The sequence below is a fragment of the Macadamia integrifolia genome, chromosome 13 (genome assembly GCF_013358625.1).
Source record: "Macadamia integrifolia cultivar HAES 741 chromosome 13, SCU_Mint_v3, whole genome shotgun sequence".
In the NCBI taxonomy this organism is placed as follows: domain Eukaryota; kingdom Viridiplantae; phylum Streptophyta; class Magnoliopsida; order Proteales; family Proteaceae; genus Macadamia; species Macadamia integrifolia.
The window spans coordinates 1,498,992-1,526,657 of record NC_056569.1 but is presented as its reverse complement, the minus strand read 5'-3'; the positions used below and the strand labels follow the sequence as shown (position 1 = coordinate 1,526,657).

Here is a 27,666-nt window from a genome sequence, read left to right as displayed (position 1 = left end):
TGAAGCCCTCGTCTTTGTTTGTTATAGCATGATTGATTTTTTTTTTTTTTTGCCCTAAAAATTACAAAAAAAAAAAAAAAGGTGCAATTTCTGAAAATATTGTCTCCTACAAAATGAAGATCAAGGTAAACATCATTCCACTTCAACAAATGAAATTTGACATCCTTTAAATCATCCTTCTCTATTCAATCCATATATTGCTCACATAAGTTTGCAAGCCCTAATACAGTTGCCGATTAAATAAACTTCCATTGAAGAAAACAGAGACAAAAGACGACAGGGCACTACTCTACTACTCCAACAGTATGAACATCAGTAGGTAAAGAAACAGTAATGCAAAAGGGGAAAACAAAACAGCTCTACTCAAATTATCGAATAATCTTTGGATTATGCAACTATCAGCAGCATATCAATTGACCCACAACAACTTCAAGAAATTGTTTGAACAGCTCTGTCGAAGCTCTCTTCAGCAGACACCATCCGTTTGACAAGCATGTGATCAGGATGTGAGAGTTTCAATTGACTGCAGAAATACATTATTGCAATTAGTCACACCCAAAGGGCCCAATCTGCCCCTTAACAGCAACATAAGTTTCATAGACTTCCAACATAAAAACGATTTAGCACCAGAATTAAGGATGTAAATTGAGAAAATTTGGATCAGAGACACCTTTATCCTAATTAATATCTTATTAGAGAATCTGCCATCCAAATTCAATACGATATCCGATAGATATTTAATATGAGTATCTAAATTTGAGTCCACCAATAATATCTAATCAATTATTAATTTTCCACGTTAAAAAGGCGAATTCGTCACTGCTGCAACTCCACATAAATGCTCCGAAAAATCAACACTGAAACAAACTTATTAAGAAACAATAACCTTGTTTAGAGCTTCTAGCAACAGGGTTTCGGCTTCATCAAAGTGTCCCATATGCATGCAACAGACTGCCTTGCCATTGAGGACCAATGTGGTCATTGGAAACTTCTCAGAGAAATCTTGAAAGATCAGGTATGCTTCTTGTATCTTAGGACCACCCTGACATCACAAAACAACATGCAAAGATCATAAACAGGAAAGGTTATCTCACTTCAAATATACTAACACTAGAACTATCATTTACCACTGCCAAATTTAGCCATGCATTTGCAAGTTGGGTTAGCGTGTGGTCCTCATCTATTTGTTGCATAATCTTTAGCTGTTTCTCTGCATAATCTGATCTATACATCTTAAGGAATATTTGAACATTCAGTGCATGCCTACAAAAGATGAAGCTCATCAGGATTACATAGTGTTGCATTTATTTCACTAAAAAGAAGAGAAAAAAGAATGCAACTGAAACCAGGAAAGGAATCAAGGCCCTTCAAAATGACTTTAAAGGAATACATAGTCAACAAAGCTTTCTACCAACTAAATGTGGTAAAAAAAAATGAATCCTGCTCCACTATTCCACCTTAGTTAGGAACTTATACCACATAAAAAGTTAATTCCTTGCTTCAAACCATGTCTTTTTCAAAATCCAACTTGCCTTCTACAACTTCAACTTGCATCTTATCAGTCCTCACCGGCACAGTTGGAGGACTACACATCGCTGAACCATCTGTTGACCTTTTGTTCTTAATACTATTCTGTATCATTAGTTCCCTCAAATGCATCAATTTATGATTTTATCTTTTCTATCTTGCAACTTATCCATTTCAACATCCACATCTCAGCTACACTTATTTTATATGTATACCATAGAATTAGGTTTTAGAGAAGAATTCAATACAATGTGGGATGCCTATGGGACCTGATGACAGAAAGGATCAGGAACCAATTCAAACCTAAGACGAAAAGGTATCTATTAAAGGCTACAGAACAGTTCTGATCTGGAGCATATTGGGGAACCAACTGTTCATTTACATGCATACAAAGCATAAATGAGCAGACCCAGACCCCTCAACAAAAAATAACCAATCCCCAAAAGATAAGAATGTACAAAATGTAAATGATTCACAATCCATACAGCTCTCGCTAAAGGATAGAACTACAATTTTGGTGCAGTTGTAATCTATAAGTCTCCACTATATCTTTCAACAATAGGCTCCACTCAATTAGAAAAGTCATCAATAACAGCAAACATCCGTTTTGATGTTTATACAGAGCACATGAAGTTCCCTCCATGCAACACACATTGGAGAACTTGGTATGAGTAAGTTGAAGCCTGAAATAGTGATTTTATAGGGAGGAAAGATGAGCAATATCTACCCCTAAGTTCATCCCTTCTGCTTTCCCCTGCTCTGAGGGCTTCTCAGACCAAGGATGCACACCCTTAAATACTTGTAGCTAGCTACAAATTGGTCTCATAAACTAAACTATAGTCAGGAAATAACTTTGTTTTGCATTTAGTCATGCTTTTTTTTTCCCTTTCCTGGGTAAATGTTCACAGTGATGATTTAAGATCTGCCTTTATTCCTTATAACAACTTGAGTATCTTTAGCAATAACAACACTAAAGTATCACAAACAGGATATCTCAACTTACTCTATTTCTTTACACCATTTCTTGCTTACATGCATCTCTCTACTATGAACGTTGATTCTGAGGCTCCGGTGGCTGGCCGTTCTCAGCCACAAGAGCATCCATGAAGGTCCTTTTGTTGAATTGTCGAGGGATAGGTCGACCTTCGACAAGACGAGAAATTCGTCACTTGGTAGATAAGCATCGACCATCTTTGTGTTTTCTGTCAGAAACTAAGAATTCTAGTCCTAACATGCATTTCTTTTGTAAGTCTCTTTAGTTTGATCATTTTGTTTGTGTACCAGCCACTGGGCGTGCTGGGGGTCTCTTGTTATTGTGGCATAGTTCAGTCAGTCTTGGAGTGCAATGGCAAAGTCCTTGGTGTCTCCATGTACAAGCTGCCCTTCCTGATCTGAATCAAACATGGAATGTTTCATTTGTGTACATCAGCTGTTTAGAGGATGCTAAATGTATGCAACTCTCTACTTTGCTTAACATTGCGGTTTTTAATCAGCACCCTTGGCTTTTGGCCGGTGATTGGAACTCATACAGTCGGCCTGAGGATAAAATTGGAGGGCGCCTTCTTACTCCCGCGCAGCTCCGCCTCTTTAATTCATTTCTTAATGTTAAGTTTGTCTCGAATTCTTGACCCGTTTTGAAGATTGACCCGATCCGACATATTTTGGTGGCGATCCGAATGGGAAATTTTCTGAGACCCGAATGTTAAGATTGACTAGATCCGACATATTTTAGTTCGATCGGATCGACCGCGACCCACGTTTTTGGAGTATATATAATGTACTGTTGCTTGTTGAGAAAGTCATTTTATTCTAGGGTTTTCACGAAGCTAGGGTTTCAAGGCGAGTTTTTCCTCACCGCTGCTAGGGTGTAATTTCTCTTCTGCATAGTGAATCATCTTCTTCTTCGCCCGAAGACGTAGCACACCACCCTGGTGTGTGAACCTCATTAAATCTCTATGTCGTACAGATCTATTTTCTCTTTATTATTCGTGTTTCTTGGTGTTTGATCTTACACTTAATAATGCCTCTGTTTCAGAAATCATACCGGTTGGCTCACAATTCGCATGGTGCAATAATCAATTCGGAGATGGGCGAATTGAAGCAAAATTGGATCGGTTTTTTTGTACAGCTGATTGGTTTCAGTTGTTCCCCTCGGCAACTGTCCTCACTGAGGTTATTGCTTCATCTGACCATAAGGCTCTCATTCTCCAAACCGACGTACCTCGATCCCATGCTCCACGGCCTTTTAGGTTTGAATCTCTTTGGACGTTGGAACAATCTTATGATGGGTTGATTCAAGACACATGGCATACATCTCTAATTCAAGGGTCACCCTCTTACCAACTATGTTCAAAGCTTTCACTTTTACAAAAGCAGCTTAAAATCTGGAACAGGAATCATGTGAGCAACATTTTTCACAAGATGGAGTTTTATTCCAAACATCTCACTGAATTGGAATTGGTTCCTCACAACAGTAGGGATGATTCTTGGTTCTTGCAGTATAAGTCCATAACAGCTATCCTCTGTAAACTGGCTCACCAGGAAGAGATCCTATGGCAGCAGAAATCAAGAGAAAATTGGCGGCAATATGGGGATAGAAACACCAAGTTTTTTCACCTCTCGACTATTAAGCGACGTGCTAGAAACAAGATTCGCTTCCTTAATGTTGATGGTCTGACTTTAACTTCTGAAGACAATATTGGGAATGCAATCAAAACACTCTACAAGGGCTTATACACTTCCCAATCTCCTGTTCTAGATGATTTGGATGGTTATCTATCTCCGATCCAAGGACGTGTCACCAGGGAGGATAATTTCCTTCTCAACCAACCTGTCTGGAAGCTGAAATAAGAGCAACTGTGTTTTCCATGCAGCCACATAAAGCCCCTGGACCAGATGGATTTCAGGTATCTTTTTCCAAAAATGTTGGGACATTGTTGGTAAGGAAGTTTGTGCCACGGTTCTAGATTTTTTTCACTCCAGTACTTTTTCTCTACCCCTCAATCACACCCACGTTGATTTGATTCCAAAGGTGGAGATCCCATCATCGGTTTCAGAATACCGCCCTATCAGCCTCTGTAACTTCACTTACAAAATCATTTCTCGGATCATGGTAAATAGGCTGCGCCCATTGCTGGACCGTATCACTTCATTCACTCAAAATGGTTTCGTCAAAGGACGTCATATCCAGGACAATGTTCTCATTTGAAATGAACTTCTTTGGAAGATTAAAGGTACGCGGTCTGGTAGAAGTGGTCTTTTTTTCGCTTAAGCTTGATATGTTAAAGGCCTATGACAGACTGGAATGGTCGTTTCTCCACCGTGTCCTTTCTTATGGCTTCAATTCTTATTGGGTTCAACGTATTATGTTCTGTGTCGAGAATACACAACTTAGTGTGCTCGTCAACGGCTCTCCACTTCATCCTTTTAAGCCGTCTCGTGGTCTGAGACAAGGCGATGCCATGTCTTCGTATCTGTTTGTATTATGTGCTCAGGTCCTCTTGACTCATTTGGCTTTGGATCTACAGCACAAGCGAATCAATGGCATCCAACTTTGCAGGGGTTGTGAACGGGTCACACACATGGCATGATGATCTGATTATTTTTGGCCAATCTTCTATGGCTGAGGCAAGATCTCTTACTGCCACATTGGAAAAGTATTATTCTTACTCTGGTCAAAAAATTAACTTGGCCAAGTCTCGAGCCCAATTTATCACCAATGTGAATTTTGCTACAAAAAGGCGACTTGGGGAATATTTTCAAATCATTCCAACCAGTGCTCTAGACAAATACTTGGGTCTCCCTTTTATTTGTGGTAAACTCTCCAAGACTCATTGTGCCGATCTTCTTTCGCGGGTTTCGACAAAACTTCAGAATTGGAAATCTCAATTTCTCTCCCCGGCGGGGAAGGTCACTATCATTCGAGCTTATTTATCTGCAATGCCGCCGTACACCATGTCCTGCTTCCAACTTCCTTCTTCAGTTCACAAAGCTTTGGATTTCTCCTGTCGAGAGTTTTTCTGGTCCAATGGTCTTTCACGTCATGTCCCCACGATTAATTGGTCCACTATTTGCTCCAGGGATGATTAAATATAAAGAGGACTGCAGACTTCAATCTTGCGATGCTCACGAAAAAAGGATGGGAGTTAATGCAACCTCCAAGATCCCTTTGGTGCAGATTGATGAAATATAAGTATTTTCCTAACTCATCCTTTCTACAAGCGAAATGTCTGTCCTCTTCATCCTGGGGTGGAAGTCGATTTGCGCGACTAGGGACCTTCTGTTCAAAGGCCTTTTCTTCGCTATTGGGAATGGGTGTGCTGTTCACCCATGGCTGGATAACTGGATCCCTAGACATTCTCCTCTTGCGGCTCCGCTCCCTCTTCCAAGGGATGCCCTGTCCCTAGTGGCTCATCTTATCGATCCACATACTCTGACTTGGCGTTGAGATATGATCACTTATCGGTGGTCTCCAGAGATTGCCTTATCCATCTTGGCAATTCATCTTCCCATTTTTCCTTCAGAAGATAAATTGGTATGGTCTTCCACCTCTACTGGAGTTTTCACGGTTGCATCTGCTTATCGTTTGGCCAGGTTGGGTGACAATCAATGCTCTACTGCGCCGATTAACTGGAATTGCATTTGGAAGCTTCCTACTGCTCCTAAAGTTCAAATGTTCATAAGGAAAACCTGTCACATTAGGCTTCCTCTTCCTGATCTTCTACTTAATCACAGATTCCACATACCTCCCATTTGTCAACTATGCCACGGTGCTCAACAAATGGCTTCCCATCTACTATTAGAATGTTCCATTACATCTATGGTCTAGTCTCATGTTCATGCTCTCCTCGGTTTCAATTCTCCTCACTCCTTGCATTTGCTGCTACAAAAGTATTGTCTTTCTACCGCCACTTCTCAAGAGTCCATCTTGCAATCGACACTCTTTTGTTATGTGATTTGGCATATTTGGATCTCCTAGTGGGACCTGGTCTTTCGCCATCAACCTTTTAATCATCAGTATGTGGTTCTTAAAGCTATTCATGCGGCTAGGGAATTCTTTCCAGACAAGAACTCATCCTCCCCTTCCATTGCTCTGTGGGTCGCATGGATTCCCCCTTTAGAAGGTTGATTCAAGATTAATGTTGACAGTGCTAGTAGAGGCAATCCGGGTCCGGCTGCCTTTGGTGGTATCTGTCGTGATTCCAACTCAACGGTTATCGGTGGTTTTTCTATGGGCATTGGTAGAACGTACGCTTTGGTGGCTGAAGCTATTGCTGTGCGTTTTGCTCTTTCTTAGGCTATTTCACGAGGCTTTCGGTCCGTCACAGTGGAAGGTGACAATCTTCTAATCATCAATCTCTTGAAAGGTGTTTCTTCCTCTTGCCCTTGGCATATATCTCACATCATCGCCGACTGCTTGCTGCTTGCTCAGCGTTTTGTTTCTCTTCACTTCTTCCACACGTTGTGCGAAGGAAATGTTGTCGCTGATTCTTTGGCTTCGAGTGCTGCTGTTTCCTAATCTCCCCTCCACCTTTTTACGTCCCTTCCCTCTTATGTTCATTTGTTGTATGTTGCTGATTGTGTGGGCACACTTCTTTCCCTAGCTTTTAATAAATCTAATTTCACAGAAAAAAAAAAAAAAAAGAGAGAGGGAGAACCTGATAGATGGCTCTTTTGGGTCGATGCCAGATGAGGAAGATCAAAGGGACCATGTGTGTTACATGGCCGGAATCTAGGGCTCTGGCAGTGTCGCTAGTGAAGTCGCTACTAAAGGATGTATTGCCAAGCTTAGAATATCTTAGGGTTAGTGAAATTGATGATGATGGTCGTCGTCTTGATTCTGAGTTGTATACTTGATCCTGCTTAGTTGCAGAATGTGTGCGTAGTTTCAATTTCTTCATTTCCTTAATAATTTGATTCTTAGAAATGATATAACAGAATGAGCAACTGTTGCTTGTGGTAATTTGTGCTAGCTTTTTTACCCAATTTTTTTTTTTTTCTGTTTTGTTTTGTTCGACTGGCGGTTCACCCCACCAAACTCTTTCTTTGGTTTTCACTCACCTTCCCATCGAAATTGGATATAGCATTGGTGGCAATTTCTACTATACGGCTCCCCAATCCTTGTGCCAGTTTTGTGTATCATCTATCATTAAATTGATCATAAACCCTAAGCTCGGTACCTCAATGTTTAGTTCCCCACCTCCTTCTCCCTGTGTGACTCATTCGTTGCCGAATTTCAGCAATTGACTGTGGAGCGCAACGATGAACAAGGGGCAAATCCAAATCGTGATGAAGAGATCTTCTGTTTAGCCTTTCTAGGGTTTAAGGCTTAATTCATATAGGGGGGGTAATTTCGGCAGAAAAATATATGTTTGAATGATGATGTCATCACTTAACAGGGCTATCTAACGGAAGGGGTACGATTGAAAGCATCTTCAAACTAGAGGGGAGGGTGTTGGCATATACGAAAATATGTGGGGGGAACTTGATAATTAAGCCATAGTTCAAGAGAGGGGAGTGTAATTTTTTTTTTTTTTTTTTTCCTTTTTCTGATAAACATTTTCAAGAGTGCAATCAGGGACGTAAATGGATAACCACAAATCAAAATTACAGGCAAGAACCAACAAGCCTGACCCAGCCTGGTGTGACTAATAAATGTTTAAGGTGAAGGGTGGCACTAGATCTGTGCCTCAGTAAGACCGACCAATTAATAGTTTCGCTCGGCTTAACATGTTTAAGGTTCGTTTATAGTCCGTTAGAGTTTGTTTAAAGCCTGTTTATCAAGTTCAATACATTTAAAGATTGTGTAAAGCCTAATTATAGCCATTTAGAGACCAACTAGAGATTGTTTAAAAATAAATGTGGTTGTAGCCCATTTAAAGCCTGATTAAGATCCGTATAAACTGATTATTGGTAGCTCGATTAAAGACCGCTACCCAACCAATCATTTATTAATGGGACCATGCCTTGCATATGAGGATTGATTACTTAAGTAGGACTAATGATGCTATGTCACGGCCCTATTCAATTTACCAACTGACATAAACCATTTTCCCAGCCCGAGCCCAACCGATTATATGGATAGTGAACCGGCCTGGGCCCTGTTGCGGCCCTATTCAATTTACCACGTGGCAAAAATTTGAGCTGCAAAAAAATGTTTTCCTAGGTTGATTGTCCAGGATATTATAAATCACTTATCTTGAAATAAAAAGTCTATTGATCACGGAAATGAGCTTGTCCACAAAAGGAACTTAAGGCTGTCTTTTTTTTTTTTGTTAAGCAAAGGTGTCCGGGTCAGCTTACGTTCACCTCGACTAATCCTTGGGGAGATTAGCACAGCAACGTATCGCCATGATCTCCACTTAAATCGCAGATGCACAGATGGGGAATAAAACCTGAGATCGTGCACTTAATTCACACAATCCCCAGTTCGCCCTAACCATCTGGGCAAACTACGGGTGGGTACAGAATAAATAAGAAAACACACACATACACACACACACTCACACAATGTGTATGACAGGGTTCAATCCCACGATCTCCTCCCCTAGGTGCTGGCTCCACAAGCCGAAGCTACCACCACTAGGTTATCCTAATGTTCGTTAAGGCTATGTTTGGTTGCAAGGGGAATTATTGAGAAGGGAAGTGAAATTTTCATACTTAAAAAAGAAATCTATGTAATCATTATCCCATGTGACTATATTATCACTTCAAATCATTTCATATTTTGTTATAAAATTTCACTTTACATTACATCCAAAACCCTTTGCTATGATATGTAAAATAAAAATTACATGTAAAATGTATCATTACCAAATATGATTAAAAAAATCAAGCAATTTATATAATCACATTGAATCACATGAGGTACTGATTATAAACATTTCTTTTTTAAGTATAAAAATTTCACTTCCCTTTAAATCTCCCTTGCAAGCAAATGGAGCCTAAAGGTTTGGACAATTTCAGGTTGTGCTTAAGGGATTAAAAGCCCGTCAGGCCCAGGACCATGTGGCAATGCCAACTTAGCCCATTAATGTCTTAATCGTTCTTGTGGGCCACATCTAATGATGCTCCTGGTTCTGGCTGCTTAGAGTGGGGGCCAGGGTCTGCATAAAACTGGGCACCAGAAAATGTGGTCCAATCCCAGCCCATCATGTGTGTTGGGATTGTGATGATACTCATCATCTAGTGGTCAAGAAAAAAACAAAGAGGCTCAATACAATCTCAACACATGTGTTGGGTTGAGATTGGACATGATCAGTCAACATGAAGGAAAATTTTATCCATAATAGGTGAAGATGTTTACTTGAGAGAGCCAACGGAGGCAATAAGAGGGATGAACAAAGTCAAGGATGGAAAGAGCCACCCATTGAGAGAACCAGGCACACCCATGATGAAACAAGGTCCGAACTCATCGCCCTTCTTCTTGGTGAGTTGCTCATAGAACGCTGGCAAAGATTGTTGATGTCAGTTGCAGGAAGATCATTGAGGAACACCAAGAATTCCGGTGAAGGGCGATTCAGTCGGTGACATGTTTCATCTATAGCATCTATAAACTCCGAAATAACTACTAAAGTGTTAGGACTTGAAGAGTAGCCTAAATCTGCTATCCTTAAAACATTCAGGTAAGGTGGTGCAACGGAAGTCCACTATGCTCAGTTACTACCGGCTTTGCATTCAATATAACTAATTTCTGGGCCCAAAAAGAAAATGAAGGAAAAAAAAAAGACAAGATCAGTTTATTTGGAATAAAACTAAGCAAAACAAAATTAAAGGTTAGAGAGAGAGAGAGAGACAGAGAGAGAGAGAGAGAGAGAGAGAAAAAGATGAAAATTGGGAGTGATTATCATTTACAGTGAGTGCAGCTGTGTGGTGAGCATCGGATGGCCTCGACCATTCGGGCATGTGTCTCGAGGTCATCTCTGCCATTTGATGCTTACCGCATGGCCGCACTCATTGCAAAGGATAATTTTGCAGAAAATTGGAGTTATTAGCATAGCTAGTTTCCCCTTCACCCCCAATCATGTGAAGCACTTGTTGGAGTTCCATTCCTTTTGTGTCATACAATAGAACGGTGCCTCCCTCGCAACACACATAAGTAGGGAAAAAGATTCAGCTCCTCTCCAACAACTTGGACATCCAATCATCTACTTCCCACTTATCCAATAATTGGGATGATTTTGACATGCATCCCTACACTTGGACGTATGCCACAAGATCCTTCTAGCTGTCAGATGGGTGGGAGGTAGATGGTTGGCATTGGAGCAGATCTTTGTAGAAACATAACCCTGAAATAATGCAGACAAGAATGAAAACAAGAATAAACAATGCATACAAATTTACCAAGTTTGGTAAGATTGCCTACATTCTCAGTGTGATGAGATTTCTGCTACATACACTATCAATGGAGAATAGGATTACAGTGCTTGTTCTCAAACCTCTCTCAAATTGCTTACAAAAAAAGAGACCATCGCTTCAAATATATTGCAAAAAACCTTAATATCAGAAAGTACAAATTTGCCTTCAATAAACGAGTCATAAATAAAAATTCGAGCTGGAGGTTGCACCTCTATACCTTTAGACCTCCATTTTTTAGGGGCATGCATTAGTACTCCCTGGATTAAAGTGTAACCAAAATATCGTACCCCAACAATCATTATAATAGGGAAAATGAGATCTTTCTACCACGAAAATTTGGGTCCACCCAACCTATTATGTCATGGATAATGCCAACTGTTTAAAAACTAGAACAAGAAAATAGGCATACAGAAATTTACTTTCTCTAAGCTATGAGTTGCAAAGGAGTAATTGTGGTGACGTGTGTTTCTAATTTTTATACTACAAAAATCCGTCCATCCCATTTTAATGGCAGCAAACGAGACACATTTCACCTCCTGATCAGTATTAGTAGGTGATCTGAACTGAAAATTACCTAAAACATATATTAGAGATCAAGAACTTCATTAATCCACCTCCAAAATTACATCATCATTTATTGAAAAAATTATCCAGTAACTTCATCTATAGTGCCACCCAAAGCATACACACATTCTTATTACTTCTTTCTTAGAGAAATGACTAAATTAACATTATTAGCCACATTAAAGTCCCAAAACCTCACTTCCCTCTCAAGGACCACTACAAGAAAAGTGATTTTCGGTGACAGTATTTTACTATCGCCAAAAATTATACATCCGTTGCTAAAAAAAAAAGCGATGGAAACCTATAACGGCGTCATCAAAATTAGGCGACGGTAAAGATGGTGATGTCGGTTAAAATATACTGACGACGGGTACTACTTTAGCCGTCACCAATATTTTATTTTCCACGACAGTTATTATCATTGCCGTCACCTTTGTTTTAATATCCGTCGCAATTGGTTTATTTTAAGCGACAATTACACTTTTAGTTGTCGGATTTGCTCTTATTTGGCGACAGTTTGTATTTTTTCATCATAAAAAATAATTATATATATATTTTATACATATATTTAAATATTTATTGTTTACCTGTTATGTCGATACATTCTTCATTTTATAAAATTGTACCAAATACACATATCCATGGGATTTAAGCATTCTTTTCTTTCATTCAACTCAAAAATGAAGGACAAATAATGAATTGTCATTCCTAATATACATGGTGACAGACAACTTTGCTCCCGTTGCGAAAATCTGTAGGATTTTTTCTTTTGTATATACTATAAGTAGGGACTCAAAAGACCGGGAATGAACAAAGCATTAACTCCAAAAAATAAAATATATATTAAAACCAATTTTCAATCATTTTTTCTAACGGGATTTTTCTTATTGTCATCTAAAATAAATCTCAGGTGACAGCTAATTTTCTTAGTCATATTAAATTCTTTTGAGCGACGGTTATATATAATATCATCACCATAGATAATTTACTACGATGGATATATCTTCCGTCACAAAAAATGTATTTATGGTGACAGTTATAAAATATCTGTCACTTGTATATAATATTTGGCGACAGAGTTATAATTGTCTGTCACCATGCCCGTCATCAAAAATCACTTTCCTTGTGGTGACACATGAAATCAAACATGGTTGATAGAGTTATCATTCTATGTGGATCATAAGGTAAGCCACAATTATGATGCTCGTATCATTGTATAGTGCATCAAATTTTTTTCATTATCAATTATGACCCTTATCTTAACTCCCCCAACCGCCCCCCCCCAAAAAAAAGAGACCTCTCTCTCTCTCTCTCTCTCTCTCTCTCTCTCTCTCTCTCTCTCTCTCTCTCTCATAGGACGATTTTTTTTTTAATCTCAAAATATAATTTTTTGTTGCAATACCTTTTTATTTTACTAAAGATCGATGAATAACATATTTAAAACTAAAATGAAAGTACAAAATTAATATCTAGGCATACCTAGGCAGAATAATATCTACAAAAGAATTGAAACTGCCTTTGGCATTGCCATCAGTAGAATTTCAATTCTCAAAAAAAAAAAAAAAAAAGGAAGACTCAAATCTTGGTCACTAATAGCACCCTAGGAGGCTTCATCTCTAACATTCGATGGAAGATCACTTTGCAAGAAAGATGAATATAGTGTACCTACTATTTTTGTCAAAGAGTCTACTATTGGATTCGCTTCTCTGTAATAAAGGATTATGTTCCACAATATGGATGACGTATAAAGGGTTAGAAAGAGCCATTGTTAAAAGAATGATCAAGGAATGAAATTATTTTGAATACAAAAATGACCCCTTTTTTTTTTATGTAAATAACTCTGTTAAAATCTAATTTTAAGTTCTTTCTTTTGGTCATTAGAGAACAAGCATAGTACTGAACTGTGAAGTAAACAACATAATGCTTTACCCTCATGATCCTGGAAGATACCACCAGCACCAGCTTGACCTGGATTACCAAAGGAACATCGAGTCTAATAAGTCTTGTTTAAAATGCTCATTATTATTATTATTATTATTATTATTATTATTATTATTATTATTATTATTATTATTATTATTATTATAAATTGGATATAGTAAGTATATATATGAATATTCATGGCTGAAATACAAACACAAACTTCAGTGAGACAACACTGAAAACCACCTACTTATATGTAGCACTAACCAATAATTTGAGACCTACTTCTCTATAACACTAAAGTATAATTTTTTTTAACGTGCAATCTATTTGTGGATCATTCCTTGAAACATGCAAACCTCTTGGCCGCCACCTGTTATAATTTGGGGAAAAAAGTATAAAAAAAATAGAAAACAAAGCACGCGCAGGTCTATAAGACTTTAACAACCTCTCCCTTCATTTTTATATCAAATTAAGGAGCCTTACACTCTTACAGTTACAGGTACCTCTCTGTTTCATGGGTCGGCGCTTCCAAAATGCTGTCGTGTCCCTTTCTCTTCCATGCAATGTCAAGGCCACAGGAAACCCTAATGACCCAAATTCTCATTATAAATAGAAGCTTAATCAGTCCCTTTTAATTACCATCTTAAACTTAATCAAGCAATGGCAAGGCCAACACCATTCATAGCCACCTTCACCACCTTTCTTATTATTCTCCTATTCATCACCACATTGATCAGTCAGTCCCATGCAAAACCCAAAAGCCCCCATTCACTAGTGTTGGGTCTGACTCACTCTAGAGCCTCCCTTCCCTTGCCTGCTGCATCAGGTGGCTCAGCATTGAAACCATTAGAAATGCTAGACATGCAAGAGCCATTGAGAGAAGTGAGAGATGGGTATCTGATATCTCTAAATTTGGGGACACCCCCACAAGTTATCCAAGTGTACTTGGACACTGGAAGTGACCTTACTTGGGTTCCTTGTGGTAACCTCACTTTTGATTGTATGGACTGTGATGACTATAGAAACTATAGGGCAATGGCCACATTCTCTCCTTTTCAGTCCTCTTCAGCCCTTAGAGACCTATGTACTAGCACCTTCTGTGTCGAAGTCCACAGTTCCGATAACTCTTATGATCCATGTACTATTGCCGGTTGCTCGTTGAGTACCCTTCTCGGTGGTTCCTGCCGTAGACCTTGTCCTTCATTTTCTTACACCTATGGTGCAGGTGGGATTGTCATTGGGTCCCTGACTAGGGATACCCTCAGGGTGCATGGGAGTAGTTCTAATGTTTTTAGGGATATTCCAAATTTTATTTTTGGATGTGTAGGAGTGACCTATAGAGAACCCATTGGAATTGCAGGGTTTGGTAGGGGTACACTCTCTCTCCCCTCACAACTTGGGTTACTTCAAAAGGGTTTCTCTCATTGCTTCTTGGCATTCAAGTTTGCAAACAACCCTAACATTTCTAGCCCATTGGTCATAGGAGAAATTGCAATCTCTTCCCAAGACAATTTCGAATTTACACCGATGTTGAGAAGTCCTATGTATCCTAACTATTACTATATTGGCCTAGAAGCAATCACTGTAGGCAATATGAGCACCATTGAAGTCCCCTCAAGCTTACGGGTTTTCGATTCCGAAGGTAATGGCGGCTTGTTGATTGATTCAGGCACCACTTACACTCACTTGCCGGAACCCTTCTATACACAACTCATCTCAGTACTCCAATCAGTTATAACTCTCCCTCGATCAACCGATATAGAGACAAGAACCGGGTTCAATCTCTGTTACAAAGTTCCTTACTTAAGCAACAAAACAGCTTTAGATGATCTTCTTCCTTCAATTTCTTTCCATTTCTTGAACAATGTAACCCTAGTGTTGCCCAAGGAAAACTACTTCTATGCAATGGGTCCTCCAAGTAACTCAACTGTGGTGAAATGCTTCTTGTTCCAAAGCATGGATGATGGTGACTATGGGCCATCTGGAGTCTTTGGGAACTTTCAGCAGCAAAATGTGGAAGTCGTCTATGACTTAGAAAATGAGAGAGTTGGGTTCCAACCCATGGACTGTGCTTATTCTGCAGCTTCTCAAGGACTTCATCAGAAGTAATATTTTGACTCAAGTATGACAGCGGATAGGGTTGTTCGGAAGATAAAGACCCGTGTAGTCGACACCTATTAGAGATACAAGTGTGTTGTACTTGTTTTTTTCTTTAATATGTCCTTTCCCACTTTGATGAAATATGATTGTACTTGAGGTAGTTTTGATAGTAGTTCATAGTACTATCATGACTCCAAATTGAATCATTGACCGAGAATCGTGCAGATCGACCGGATGCTGTACTTGTGCTTCTGGGTTCTTCAATATTCTATCCATGAAGCTGTCTGTTTTATAATGGGATTCTAATATTGATCATCCAATAAATGGCGAGTTAAGTACAATTAGCCACTAATGAAATCTCCAACAAAATAATTATGGGATTTTCGATATTATAAGTTGGGATTGTGCATTATGCGCTGAATGACACTAATAAACATATAATTAACAACTTATTAAAGCAAGTGTTTAGTGGCTTTAGACTTGAATTGATTAAGGAATTAAGCTGGATATATATTCTCATTGCATTGTACTAGAGGAGCAAATCGAAGTGGAACTGTATATGAAGAACTTTAGTTTTTGTTCATCATTGCTTTCGGTGAAAGTTGGATGATTCTCATTCAATCCTGATATGATCCGATCTATGCAATTGTGGGGTTAGTATAGACCCATGAGATTAGTCAGGCGTTTGGACTGAAAACCCATCATTAGCCCAAAAAAAAATACTAAAGTCTTTTATTGGTAAGTTAGCTATCTTCTTACTTAGCACCTGAAGAAGTTACAGTTTCTATTTGAATTTTTTCATTCACAGTTGACAACCTCTTTTAAGTGTCAAATAATTTGTAATTTAATTTTTTTTACATTTTTATATAAACCATATTTTTTTTTAATAAGGACAGATTTTTTTCCATTTTACATATGTAGTTTATGAAAATGATAGAGCTTTCCTTATTGATACTTGTGGAGGTGTCACTACAAGAAAAGTTTTTGTTAATGGTAGTTTTTCTCCCCGATAGAAATCCATTGCGAATTGTATTAAAACTATATATGAATTCTTGAAGGATTAGTTATCACATGTGTTGTTAGATTTAATGTTGGTAATTTTACCACCACTAAATATTTTACATTTTTTTAGCTGTAATTAATAGAGATTTATCACCGCTAAAGATAAATTAGTCAATAGTGGTAAGTAGACTGCTGCAAAGTGTATTTACTATAACAAAAAACTTGCCGCAACCCCCCACTGCAACGCCCAATCATCTCCCCATCCCTATCCCACCCACCACCTCTTCCCTGCCCTACACCCTTCCTAGCCTTGCTCGAACCCCTAGAACTCCATAGCCACCTTTCTCCCACCACACCACCACCCATCTCTGCCTCTACCCCTTCCCTGCCACCCTCTTCCTCGCCTTGTGCCTCTCCCAAGCCCCATTCGAACCCAACCCCCCTAGCCTCCATCTTCTTTCTCTGTTGTCCTTGCCCCACACCCTTTGCCCATCTCCCTACAAACACTAGGGAGCTAGCTTTCCCTGTCACTCCTCTCTCCTCCACGATCTCCATGTCACCTCCACAAGCTCCGCAAAAACATCCTCTGTAGTAAGTGTAGTGATGCAGTGAGCATCGGATGGCCGAGAGGACCTTGAGGCGCGTGTCTAGATACTCTCAGCTATCCAATGCTCACCACACCGCTGCATTCACTGTAGAGAATAATCACTTGCTATTTATACAAATATTGAGCTCTCATTAATTAGCACACTTTTCGAGTACACATATAAAATGATAGAATTTTATCCTCATTAAAAGAAGTGATATATTAAAAATATTAAAAATAAAGTTATTTATTAATTTTTATTTTTTTTATAAGAACAAAAAATAAGGTTACTACTTCTTTTAAACTAACTTTGGTTACGAAAATATTTTCCCCATACATATATATCAACAATGACCTTGTAATGTACAGAGATATTGATTTGCTAATGGATTAATTAAGCTCTTTGAAGAAGCAGAAACTAGTGGTGTTAGTAGACATGATGACAAGAGATTCAGCCCCAATATGAAAGTACCACACGTGCATTCACTTCTCATTCAGCTACGTGGCTTACCATGTACTATACTAGTGCTTTCGAAAACCTGTAGCTATAGCACTATAGCCCATGGTATTCCTGACTTTCTTTAGAAAATAAAGCCAGCAAAGGTGACTCATTTTGCATGTATGGCATAGTTCCATAGAACTTGAATTTGCAACAAAAGGAAACACCATGACCTGAAAAGCACCTGGGCATCTTTTGGTCTGCCAATAATCGTTTTGGAACAGAAAATCTGACCTCTATTTTATACAACCCTAAATTTATATTTAAACCATTGATCAATCTAATTATAAATTGGGATGAGTCAGAACTGGTACCAGTTCTGCAATTAAAAACTTGAAGAGCAATCCAGATAAAAATGGTTTAGTAGTTCTGGAGTAGGGCAGGAGGAAGTTGGTGGGTGAATTCATTAATTGCAAAAGATGGTATGGATCAGTGTGAGCCAATAACAGAAACTAGTCAATGCTGAAATTAGGGGCAAAAAACCTGGAGTTCAATATCATTTTATGTTTCCACTTCAGTGAACTGGTGAACAAATATGCCAAATAAAGCAACTTCATGATCCCCCTATTCTGGGGGGAACTAAACTTTGTATATGCTAAGAAATTCCTCACCTAGTCTTTAAAATTTCCAATGTGTAGTTTATTAAGATAAAGAAGGTATAATTAGGGTATTCGAGTACATAGATCAAATGTTCGACTCTTGAGAAGTACATCGAAAGAGTTTATGATTGAGAAAATAGACTGGGGTACTGTGATTACTTGCAGAGGCTACTATTGACAGATACAGAAGAGCTCACTCCAACCAAAGTAAGAATGCTTCTGGTCTAGTACTCACTTAGGTTATATATTATTTATATGGTAGGGCCTTGGAAAGCTCTTGGCCAAGTTTAAAAGCACTACTAATACCTAGGATTTGGTATGCGTAGGTTAGATGTGAGGTCTAATTAAGGATTTTGAAGTTGGAATTGTAGATCAGATAAGACAGTGCCTTTTCCCATCCCTATCTGCTAATCTAATCCAACACTGGCTAATACTGGAGAATGGAGATGAGAATAGTGGTGTTAGATTATTCCGACAAATGTGCCTAACCGATACACTGATATACTTTTCCTAGCTAGCTTGGGTTTGAGAAATGAACACAACCCATTAGTTGTAAACTTTATGGATTAGGTAGCCATGTGTCTAATTTTAAATTTAATTCAATTAAATATACTCCCATATATGTCTATGCATTCTTATTTTTTTAGCAATCCATGTTTGTTAATTCACTCATAGTCTCTGGATTTTCAAAGCTTTATCTAAACGTTAGGCGAACTCTATTTCCACGTAAAACTATTAACATGTATCGAGGGACGTAATGATTTGCATGTTGATCTCAGTTACAAATTTTGGCCTCATCTGATCTACTATGTGATAGATATGTCAATCATAAACTATCCAAACAACCAATTTTCAAAACATTTGCTATCATAAATGGTGCACTCTTTCAGCTTTTGACAAACTCAGGCAAATTCTATTGCAGTTAAGAGCAATTGCTAGGAAACCCTAGGTGAGCTATTTGATATCTCCCCAACATCTTTGTGCCACAAGTTGTATCTTATGGTAATAGTTTTTCTTGCTACCAGCTAATCAAGGAAAGGAATCTTGTGCTGCCCACTGCCTATGTATCATGTTGGTATGAGTTTGGCCACATGTTAATTTCATGGTCTAATTCAATCAAATGCCCTATTCTGTATTGATAAATGACATATGCATGCCTACTATTGTTCGACCACAATTGTGCATATTTTTATCACTAGAAAAGCTCTATTTGATGGATTGAAATTTGATATCTGGCAAAGGATCTTGGGTTCTATTCAATACCCAATTAACTGTACGTTATATATGTGGCAAATATTTAGCGCTGCAAGAAGCCCTATCAAAGGGAATTTTTTCTGTTGCAACCAAAGAAATGAAATAATTCATTTCCCTTTGATTCACAAATACCCTTCAAAGATGAACCGATGGACTAATATTTTCATACATATGAGGAAAGTTTTATTAATTGATATAATACAAACTTAAGCTACAAACCAGGAATCAAACCAAATAAAGTCCAAAGCAATATAAGAAGCATTCCTATGAGCGACATCAACGAAAATAATGCCCAAATCTTCTTCAAATCTTAGAACCCAAGCATATAAAAGGATAAAACTATGCTTGAAGCCTAAAACCAAAGCTTATGGGACTTTTATTATTAAAACCCAAAGTAAAGCCCAAATCTCCATTTGTTTGAACCATCCGTTTTAAACAGGTATCATAATTTGCTATCTCAAGTTTCATTTTAAATTTATCATTTGTAACACCTCAGCCTCATTAACCTTATACAATATTATCCTCTTTGACCCATGTACCTCAAGGTTTTAAAATGGGTTGTGCTAAGTTAAGGAGGTTAAAGGTTATTAATTAGCCTAGTAATCTCTCCCTAGGTGATGTGGGACTAAAGTTTACACACCCTCACCTATCTCCCAAACCCCTTGATACTTGTCGTATTCTTGGTGGGGACATTTCACCAATCTTTCATGCGGGGTAGGTACTTACCGTATTTTTGGGTGTCACACATTGCACCCTGAAAAATGAGAGATCAGGATTTCCTAAGCATTTTCTTTCAAACATTGTGTTTCCTATTGTTAAACTGTTCAAATTCTTTTGCAAGATACACCTATCAATTAAGCATAGTGGTTGGTCCACTTTTTGACTGTATCTACTGATACTTAGAACAGTTTGAAGGTAAATAAGAATTTCCAAATCACATATCAGGTAATAATTTAGGCTTGGGTTCCAAGGGTTCCTAATTATGGGTCATTGCATCAACTCACTCCCCACAAGGTTGGTGCGCGGATAGTCTTCTTTGATACCATTTGATGGTATCTAACTTAAACGTCCTAGATTTAGGGTGGAGAGACCTTTCCCAGGGTCATAAGCTCAAAACTCAAATGCTATGTAATCATGGCCATGGAATTGCACTCACTGCATCAAGCATTAGGCAAAAAGTAAAGTATTCTGCTCCATTACCCATAGTCAGTGATTTAAAATAATACACAATGTAAATGACATGATTACTCATTGTGCAATATGAAATGTTTAAATACTTGAAATGCCTTCATTCTCATAATAACCTATCATGGATTAAAGCATAAGAATTGTTGATTCAGATCTCGTTTTTAATTTGCACCTTCCAGAGGAAGATTCCTTTTCTAATGAAATCTAAAGCAGGAAACCAACACAAATATGGTAATAATAATTGACAAACTAGCATGGGAGGAACTTAGGATCTAAAAGTCTAAAACACTTATTCCATGGGCTGCTGATCTAAGAATGAACCCATTCTGATCCAATCCCCACATCATTCTAGATCCCCATTCCATATCTTTAAACCCAGGGTTTTAGTTAATGGCATCTCCAGAAGTACCAATCATCATTGTATTAAGCCGATACATAGGATCAAATGCTAAAAATTTTTCACGAAAAATCTAGGGATTGTATCAATATTGCAAGTGCTAATGGCCAATATCAATTCCTAAAAACCAGTTTAAAACACATCTGAATCTTCTTCAATGACTAACGCTTCAATTATTTTTCAACTAGACACATAAACGCCTATAATTAAGTGTTAATCATCATGTGTATGAATATATTGAAGGGTGAGGGAACATTTGTCGGAGAGGAGTGGCCGTTTAAACCTTACTCTAGCTTGAAGGGTAAAAATGATTGATGGCAATGATCTATTCATCTAAAAACTGTAAAAGCAATTTAGTATCAATCTGGTACCATCATAACATTTCATACACAAGGGTGCCAAAGCCCGAAGGTGCAAAAAACCCCCCAGAAAGATAAAAATGTAAAGGAAACATCAGTATATCATCAGTAGAGTATTGGTACTAATATAAAGTAAAGTAGCTTTTTTTTCCACATAAAAAAACAGGGATAACATAGAAAGGGCAAAAAAGAGGAAAAGACGAACATATCCAGGTAGTTTGTAGATATGCCACCCCTGTGAAAGATTACTGTCATATGCTATCTATCTCTTCAATCTTTCAGACACTCACATGCACAAAGAAAAAGTGAAGCCCAACAGGGGCTGCCACCACCCATATGCTGATACCCATTACCCAATGACAACCAATACCCATTACCCAATGACAACCAGAAGTTCATTTCAGTTAGTGAATCAGTGGCAATACTGTAATTGCACATAGGGACTGTGCCCAAAGTCATTGACTGGAACGTTTGACCATCCTCTCTGCCAATGCCAGTTTTGCTGTTTAAACTTCAAAGTACTGGACACAATAGTCAGAAGTTAAAACAGCATCTCTGTCACAAATAAATGATATATATGGCTTTGCCCATCCCCATTTTTAATCTTCAAAAAGAATAAGAGAGAGAGGGAGAGAGATGAGATTGGTCAAGATCTAATACCCAAGAAATGGAAAAAACACAAATGTGTTCTCATTTATATACAAGCAAGCAAATGGGTCTTGAGTGTTCAATGTTAATCACGTGTTCTTTTTATTCAATTTGGTCATTTTAGAGCAGATGAATTCTTGTCTGAAACTAAGGCAAGTATAGAACTGGCAAGCTTGTTAATGGCATCAACAAGACCATTAGTTCCTTCCCTATTGATCTCAGTCTTTGACTCTTCCACCTTGAGTCTTCTCTCTTGCAAACTGAGAAGATCCCTGTGCCTCTTCTCCTCCTTTTCTTCACAAGCTTGGAGAGCTTCTGCTATAATAGAAGCACTCTTAGAGATTGCAGAACCCACTTCATATGAGGTGTTACCTGAGCTGCTGGTTCCTTCTCCCCTTCTCCTTCTCTTTGCTGATGAGTTTGAATGCTCACTTGTATCAGAATCTGAGCTATCACACATCTCGAAACATAAAATATGGAATCAAACTAATTAATACTGACTGAAAAGGAAAAAAAAAAAAAAAAAAGCAAAGTTAAACAGCAGCCCAGGAGATTCAGATCAAGCAACCAACACTCCCTTTTTCAAATAGAAAATGAAATAGCAAAGATATAATGGAAAACCCATCTGATGCTATGACTCAAAACATCAATTATCACATGCAAATGAAGCTTTAACACAAGTAAGAGTAATGGCATTAAGATACCGATCACAAATGCATTGCAGAGATTAAGAAACTGAGACTGAAAAAGCATCATAAGATCATTAAGAAATTAGTGTTTCTGCATTTCTTCAGTTTTCTATTTTACACAAACAGATAGAAAATGTATCTCAACGGTTCCAAATGAACTAAAGAAATCAGAGAGAGAGAGAGAGAGAGAGAGAGAGAGAGAGAGAGAGAGAGAGTACCTAATGAGGGCAATGGCTGAGAAAGTTGAGCAGGAGGAGGTGGTGGTGGTGGTGGTAGTGGTAATGGTGGAGTTGGATTTGAACTGTGATAGCACTGCAATAGAGGAGGCATTGATGAAGGCTGACCACTAGAAGTACGCTTGTCCATGACAAGACCAATGTTAGGAACTGATTCACCACTCACCCTTGGGACACCTCTTTTCTCCACCACTTCTACCACATCATCATATATCTCAGGCAGCATATTAGAAGGCAAGTTCCTTTCTTTCCTCTCATTCTTCTCAAGCTTCCAATAAGACTCTTCTTCTCCACCTCCTCTCTCAGCTAACCTTCTCTCATATTCTCTCACTTTCTTGTAATCTCTCATCAGATTATCCCACTTGTCATTACACTGGTTTTGGCTCCTCAAACACCCATGTCTCCAACAATAATCCTCAACCCATTTCCATCGCAGCTCAGCTGGTCTGCTCCTCCCCTGACCCTCTCCACTTTTCTTCATTCTCCTCTCTTCATCCATCTTCTTTGCAGCAATAAGCACACTAGTCTCATGGACTGTCCAATTACCTTTCCTGTATTCCCTCACCCCACCACTCTTGCCTTGATCAGCCATCACTAACTGTATCAAGAAAACACTAGCAAGGCATGAAGAGAGAGATGAGCATCAAAGAAGTTGGGTGGTGGGTCTTTAACCAAGCAAGTTGATATGCCATTTAATGGCTCTGCCAAGACAAGGATGGGATGAGAAGCTCAAAGAAACATAACCAGAGAGAAGGATTTGGTATTGTTCCCATGTTGCAGTTGCAGTGAAGAGGAGAGGGATTATTGCACCCACAAAAGATAACAGGAGGAGAATAAAAACAAAAGTGTCTGGTTTCACCCTTTTCCCCTTCTTTTTCAGTTCTCTTCTTTATTTTATTTCTGCCCTTTTGAGCTTTTGATTTGATCTGGGCTCCCCCATAAAATCTTCAAAGTTCTTACTCCAAATCTCCAACTACTAATTCCAGCCACTGCTCCCACAAAGTAAGGAATGCAGAGAGAGAGAGAGAGAGAGAGAGGAGAGAGAGAGAGAGAGAGGAAGTAGTGGAAATCTATCATATCATTATAAGAAAAAGCCAAGCAAATCCATTCAAACTGACATATCAACAAACCCGAAAAATCTCAGAATCAGAACGAGGAGAGAGAGAGGATTCTTTATCTAAGGAGAAAAGTAGTTGGACGAAGTAAAAGATATGGAGAATGGTGATCGACCACATAGGTTCTATATGTAAACACCCGAGAACCACTGATCATAGCCGTTTAATAGGTGGGTCTGTCCAATGGACGGTCCACAACAGAGATGAACTTACCACGTGTGCGGTTGTAATTCATTCACCACAAACTTCAATGGTTTATGATCCATTCTTTTATGAAATCCACATTATAACAAGGAAAACTAATCATTTGATTAGCCTCTCTAACCTAAGTTTACCACGAAATAATATTAAAAACGAAAGGATATGTGCATTTACTGGAAGACACCTGAAATTCTACCAAAATTACAAGATAACTTTTCCGGACTCTGGACCAGAGAAAAAAGGGAAGAGGACAGTTTTGTCCTTTTGGGAGATTTGGGTATCAACTTCGTCTTCAGGCTTTGCAGTAGTGCATTAAAAGCCTGGGTGCCACGTCATCATATTTTTCGCTTTATAAAAATGTGGCCAGCTTGGACAGTAGGGTGCCGGATACCAGAGCTTCTTTGACCACAGTTTGACCGTGGGCTTGGGGGCCCATGAAGATGCTGAGTCATGACTCTGTCGCTTTCGTTCTTTTTTTTTTTTGGACTCTAGCCTGCTCAAGGTACATGCATTAAGGGTAGTTTAGTCAAATGATCGGTTCACCATCATAGAGAGTGGGGACCCACGTTAGCCAGTTCAATGATCAGGAGTGAAGGTCGCCTACCTTTTATCAATCTCGAGTATCCAAGAGCCCTTGATCGATCTCATGGTGCTTTGATCCCAAAAATCATACTTTTTTAATCCTTTCCCCAAATTGTTGTGTCACAAAAAGTTAAATAATTTTAAGTTTTTTGCTTTGCATCTACATCCTTTGTTTTTATTTAAAAAAAAATTATATAGATTTAAAAGGTAAAATAAAATTACATTTAAAATTATTATTATTATACATGATAAAAATAATTAAGATTTTTTTTTTCCAATCATGATCAATAATGATTACTAACAATTTCTTTTTTTAGGCTTGAAAATTTTTGTTTCGTTTTTAGAGCATGGCCTACACCATATGTTTATCTCTCTTATTCCTTGTATAGAAGACATGGATGTCTTTATCATAGAGAGGAAAAAAATAGACTCATGAGAAATCTGATGTAAACTATAATTGAGACAAAGTTGTGTTCTCAAACTAACATTATTTTCTTGGATCCATCCCTTTACCTCTTAAAATTTATTTTTGGAAACCTATAGGAAGTACCCATTGATTTTAATTTGAATTAGGTTGTAATTGAATGAAAATCAATCATTGACCAAAACTCTACAAAATGGAATCTGCAAAGAGAAGCAAACATTTTTGTAAACCCTTGACTTTTTGGATTTTTTTTTTTTATCAAAATTCTTATAAAGCATTAGGAAAAGTAATTTTTTTGATTTTTTTTTTGTTATTTTATGTCTAAAAAAATGGTAAAAGACAACATTATTTATAGCAAAAAAAAAAAAAAAAAAAAAACCTATGCACACTATACACCATTTGGAGAGTCAATATCCTATGTAGTGAGCAATGAAATGCAGTGAATATTGAATGACTAAGAGCATCTGAACATGCACCCTAAAGGGCACTCAGCCGCTTGACGTTCATTGTACTGATACAGTGGTTGCAGATGATTTTCACACACGTCCAAATTTTCTTCATCAGCTGGTTGCCCAGAGAGACATTCGATGTTGGGAGGATTTGATCATGTATAGAGCTGCGTGTTCATGTCCTTCCAACCGCTAGATGCTGCCTCCCTGGGCACCCCAGCAACCTGGTGGCAGGACAGGAGGAGTGTAACTATGTAAGGATGGTGACAATGTTCCACATAGGGAGGCATTAATCTTAGATCTTCACCGTCCATGATTACATGAAAAATACTAATCCAACGGTAGTAAGTAAAGGTGGAACTAATTTTCACGTTCGTAGTTTATCTTCCATACATCCGCGGAGATGTCAACAGACCTGCAAGTCCAATGAAACCTAACAGCCCGACCTGAAATGATCAGAAGGACCCAGAAACATTTTTCTTTTAATTTTCCATTTTCATAATAATTTCTTAAGTCTCTGATTCTATTCTATTCGATTGCTCCATCCATGGCTTCCAATGGAACATCTCCGGTGAGCTTCCTATGTTAAATTATGACGAATAGGGATTTCTTAGGTGTGGCTGAGGGTTTTGCTTTCAGTTGCAAATTGGGTTTATTCCATTTCTGAAAGATTAGATATTTCTTTGGTTTGTTTCCCTTCAGATTTTCATTTTTCTTTTCTGATGTTGCAGAGAGCGGAAACTGAGAACAGCTTGGAGAAAGTCAAGAGGCAGCTTACGTCGGGTTCAACGAGGAATCTGTTGCAGGGGCCGCTCCTTAAGAGATCTGAAACGGTACGGATTTTTGGGTTTTGTATGGAACTGGGGATTTTGTTTCTGTATGGCCAGTAGATAATTGATTTGGGACTTCTGGTGTTTTTAGTTGATATAAATTTTAAATTTTAGTTTGATTGAATGAGAAAGTTGTTTATTCTTAATTAGGTTTCAGTTTTGAACCTAACACTTCGACTTTAATTGCTATGTGGTTCATTGCTTGACCGAGTGCTCTTCTTTAGTGTGGAACACAATGAATCTTCCACTGGAATGGAATGGGTGTAACTGATCAGTCCTCACAAGAAATTCATAAGAGTTATATCAGGATAAAGGGGGAAAAATGAGTCAATGATTAAGAAATTTAGCCAATATGACTAAAGCCTTGGAACTGATGAAAATGATCAAATTGCACCCTTAAAACTCTTTTGGGTCGTTCCCTTCTCCACAGGAGACGTTTTTTGTGGTGGCACTCACTCTGGCCTCTAATATTGGTGGCTTTTTCCACATTGTGGCAGTTCTTAGGTTGCCCCCTCCCATGTTTCAATTTAATCATTTTGGTGTGGCCATCATACCAACTGTTCGGAATGTTACTGTTAATATGAAAGCCAAGGGTTGATGGAGACATCTTCAGATTAGGCACTGAACAATCATGGTTATAACAGAAATTGTTCTCGAGACAACATCTCAATAGGAATATAAGAGGGATACTCAAATATAATATGTTTTTAACTTTTGTAACCAACTCTTAACTGGTAAGCCCTTAGAGATATCTACTGTATTAAAAGAAAAAGATTCATGAGAGATGGAGCTAGCTAGTTTTCGAATTGACGAGCTTTATTATTCATGAATGAGTTGACTGGACATATATGCTTGCTTTGTTTATAGTTAATTGATGAAATAGAATAGGTGGTAAATTCCAAGTTAGAACTGTGGGGAATTGTTTTTTAAATCAGAAGTTATAATATTAAGCTGAACCAAGACAGAATGCCTGGAATATTAGCAAAATTAAGAATCAGAATGAGTGTGTAATTATGATTGATGATCAAGAGGTACCTCGGTGCAACCATTTCCTTATTTTTGTTTGCTCATCCAATAGGGAGAGAGATTGAAGAGGATGCTATTTTTGTTGGCAAAGAGGTGCTTTAGGAGTGA

At 38.2% G+C, this 27,666-nt stretch overlaps 3 protein-coding genes and 1 long non-coding RNA gene across 4 annotated transcripts; 2 read left to right on the top strand and 2 right to left on the bottom strand.

Moving 5' to 3' along the window:
* Window positions 1-155: 155 nt before the first annotated feature.
* On the bottom strand, window positions 156-7,191 carry LOC122059499 (coatomer subunit epsilon-1-like). Its single transcript, XM_042622295.1, has 4 exons — window positions 7,185-7,191; window positions 1,128-1,263; window positions 887-1,042; window positions 156-523 (listed from the first exon to the last, which is right to left on the bottom strand). Exons 2-4 carry the CDS (start codon window positions 1,230-1,232, stop codon window positions 500-502), a joined length of 285 nt encoding a protein of 94 aa, XP_042478229.1. The 5' UTR covers window positions 1,233-1,263; window positions 7,185-7,191; the 3' UTR covers window positions 156-499.
* A 7,026-nt stretch (window positions 7,192-14,217) lies between these two features.
* Window positions 14,218-15,525, top strand: LOC122059193 (probable aspartyl protease At4g16563). The gene has a single exon (XM_042621877.1). The coding sequence runs from the start codon at window positions 14,227-14,229 to the stop codon at window positions 15,481-15,483; it is 1,257 nt and encodes a 418-aa protein (XP_042477811.1). The 5' UTR covers window positions 14,218-14,226; the 3' UTR covers window positions 15,484-15,525.
* A 6,501-nt stretch (window positions 15,526-22,026) lies between these two features.
* On the bottom strand, window positions 22,027-23,958 carry LOC122059260 (trihelix transcription factor ASR3-like). Its single transcript, XM_042621955.1, has 2 exons — window positions 22,914-23,958; window positions 22,027-22,450 (listed from the first exon to the last, which is right to left on the bottom strand). Exons 1-2 carry the CDS (start codon window positions 23,521-23,523, stop codon window positions 22,122-22,124), a joined length of 939 nt encoding a protein of 312 aa, XP_042477889.1. The 5' UTR covers window positions 23,524-23,958; the 3' UTR covers window positions 22,027-22,121.
* Window positions 23,959-26,095: 2,137 nt separating this feature from the next.
* On the top strand, window positions 26,096-27,666 carry LOC122058793. Its single transcript, XR_006133933.1, has 3 exons — window positions 26,096-26,273; window positions 26,434-26,535; window positions 27,611-27,666. It is a non-coding gene; the product is annotated as an uncharacterized LOC122058793 (long non-coding RNA).

Bases quoted from the DNA above. Each gene is read 5' to 3' on its own strand.
- LOC122059260 (XM_042621955.1), bottom strand. From the start codon at position 23,523: ATGGCTGATCAAGGCAAGAGTGGTGGGGTGAGGGAATACAGGAAAGGT. The intron at 22,451-22,913 runs GTACTCTCTCTC...GTGATAGCTCAG, and splicing joins TCAGCCATTGCCCTCATTAG to ATTCTGATACAAGTGAGCAT.
- LOC122059193 (XM_042621877.1), top strand. From the start codon at position 14,227: ATGCTAGACATGCAAGAGCCATTGAGAGAAGTGAGAGATGGGTATCTG.
- LOC122059499 (XM_042622295.1), bottom strand. From the start codon at position 1,232: ATGTATAGATCAGATTATGCAGAGAAACAGCTAAAGATTATGCAACAA. The intron at 1,043-1,127 runs GTAAATGATAGT...TTGTGATGTCAG, and splicing joins CATGGCTAAATTTGGCAGTG to GGTGGTCCTAAGATACAAGA. The intron at 524-886 runs GTTATTGTTTCT...GTATTTCTGCAG, and splicing joins TGCTAGAAGCTCTAAACAAG to TCAATTGAAACTCTCACATC.